This window comes from Cariama cristata, unplaced genomic scaffold (genome assembly GCF_000690535.1).
Source record: "Cariama cristata isolate BGI_N322 unplaced genomic scaffold, ASM69053v1 scaffold20430, whole genome shotgun sequence".
Lineage (NCBI taxonomy): Eukaryota > Metazoa > Chordata > Aves > Cariamiformes > Cariamidae > Cariama > Cariama cristata.
In genome coordinates, this window is record NW_009595501.1 from 3,440 (window position 1) to 5,701 (window position 2,262).

Sequence of the window (2,262 nt, forward strand, 5' to 3'; positions counted from 1 at the left end):
TCTTGTCATAATTTGTGCCAGTCTAAATTGCCTTTCTGACTGCCGGTTACCAGGTTGTGGACTGCGTGCTAGTGAGGTGATGTAGGGAGGCGATGAACAACTTTTAACGTTGCTTCCCTCTAACTCCTTCCTGGGTTTGCTGCAACAGCAAAAGCTGTGGAAGATGGTGGGAGGAGGAGAGGAGTGAGCGTGTTTTGGGATTGTCCCTGTGGACACTGTGATAGAAACAAAACTGCGGAGGAGAGAGTGAGCCTTTAAATCTTGTGACTGTGGATCGGTCTCATTTTGAAAGCAATTGAAGTGTTCAGAATCAAAATTTGAAAGACAATTAACTATGCAGGCAGACAAGCTGCTGATAGCATTTTTAAAGACAGAAGAATTTGATAAAACAGCGTCTCAGGGAATTGCTGTCTGCAATGTTGTTTAAACCTTGTGCTTGGAAGCCTTACCTGTAGGCTCCTAAATCGCATAAACTACATCACAGCCCAGAAGTGTAATTGCAGCTGGTGTAGATAAACATTGTGTTTTGAGGTTCAAGATCAGGTGTGTAGCTGTGGGACCCCAGGGTGGGGTTTTTGTCTCTCTCTCTCTTTTTTTTTTTTTTTTTTTTTCCCTTTACAGGCTGTGGCATCTTTTGCTTTCTGTTAACATCCCTGCTGTTTGGGCAGCAGTGGCTCTGCTGTGCCTTGTCCTCAGGGCCTGTTACAACCTGGGTTTTCACCCTTACTGGGAAATCGGTGGATTTAAGACCTTTCCTTATTGCCTTAAATATAACAAAAATACATAACTTTGTGTCTTTGAACTGTTTTTTTCTTGCTACCTGAGATACAGCATATGTGGCCGTTGCCACGAGAGAAGTGGTGCCAGCTGTAGTAGCGGGAGGTGAAGTGTTTTCTGTGGAACCCTCCCTCTATCAGCTGGTGAAACAGATGCATGTGAACTTGTCAGTGTTTATTAAGTAATGTCTATTAACGCAGTCTGCACTTAAACATACCTACTGGATTTTTTTTTGTCCTACAGAGTGCTTTGGAGGTGGCATTGCAGCCGGGCTGTGTTTAGCCAGACTCTGGGGCTGAACAGCAACTTGGGATGTTTTGCATCGAGGAAAAATTACTGTTACTTTTTTTGTTCTTAAAAGACTCCTGGTTGCCTGAGGTGAAGGCCTGGAAGGGAGGGGTGTTTCTGTAGGAGAGCAAAATAAGTTTGCGGTTTATCCCATGATGGAGTGGCTCCTCTCCCACAAGATGACAATGTTGTGTCTTTCTGGGGGGCACCACGGGGGCTGCTGGGGACCTCCCTAACCTCCGAGAGCCACCCATCTCCTGGGCGTGGGGAGCAGCTACAGCACCGGGCCCTTCTCAGTGCCCGTGTTGAACAAGGCTGGGTGGGACAGGCTGAGCCGAAAGCTGACATCTGTGCAGGCCGGATCTGGCAGTGGTTAGATGGGGTGAGATGGTGCCACCTTTTTCTGCAGCCTGTCTGCAGTGATGCCTGGGTGGGGGCCGGGGGCGGCCGGAGCAGTTTTTCGTGTCCCCCTGGGGTGGTAACCGCAGCACACCATTTTCAGCAGGCAGCTCTGAAACTGGGCAGGGAAGGGACAGGTGAGGTGTCGTGGGAGAAAGCTGGTGTCCACCTCGAGACTTGGAGGCAGAGGCTGAGGGCTGGACAGTTGTCATGTTTTGGGTGAGATCTCTATCATTTCCCAGCCTGACTCTTTGTAGACCCTGGCAGTTTATAGACAATAAAAGTTTCATTCTGTTTTCTTTGTGTGTTCAATGAGCAGTTTGTGATCTAAAATTAAGTTGCCTGACCCCATAAAATCATGGAAGCAGAAAACGAACTCTTGTTCAGGCTCGGAGGCTGCTCCCTTCCTTTCTGTTTTATTCCCCAAAACCTTGCTGCTTACACAGCAACTCCCAGATTGAGCCTGTGTCTACACTTCCAGATAGGATAGATGGTTCCTCCACATTTTATGAGGCCATTAATTTATTCGCTAGAAGCCCTCGTGAAGCTGTGGTTTCGTTAGCTAACGGATTTCTCTCTCACCTGTTTGTTCATAAAGACGTAGATGATTGGATTGTAAATGGTGGCGGTCTTGGAGAAGTAGGAGGGCAAGGATGCGAGAGCTGGCTGGATGGCGATGTCTTTGTTGGTGGCCACCACCATGGCAAACGTAGTGTAGGGCAGCCAGCAGATGAGAAAGGCCATCACCATCGTGATCACCATCCGCGTCACCTCTCTCTCCGCCTGCTGCGTTGTGTC

The 2,262-nt window shown here is 48.3% G+C and overlaps 1 protein-coding gene across 1 annotated transcript in view; it reads right to left on the bottom strand.

Moving 5' to 3' along the window:
• Positions 1-1,438: 1,438 nt before the first annotated feature.
• Positions 1,439-2,262, bottom strand: part of LOC104163482 (pinopsin-like) — a 2,837-nt gene continuing 2,013 nt past the window's right edge. The window contains exons 4-5 of the mRNA XM_009702510.1: positions 2,047-2,262; positions 1,439-1,582 (exon numbers count right to left, since the gene is read on the bottom strand). The exon at positions 2,047-2,262 is cut by the window's right edge and continues 26 nt beyond it. Of these exons, the coding sequence (XP_009700812.1) occupies positions 1,439-1,582; positions 2,047-2,262 (360 nt within the window). The remainder of the gene's footprint in view (positions 1,583-2,046) is intronic.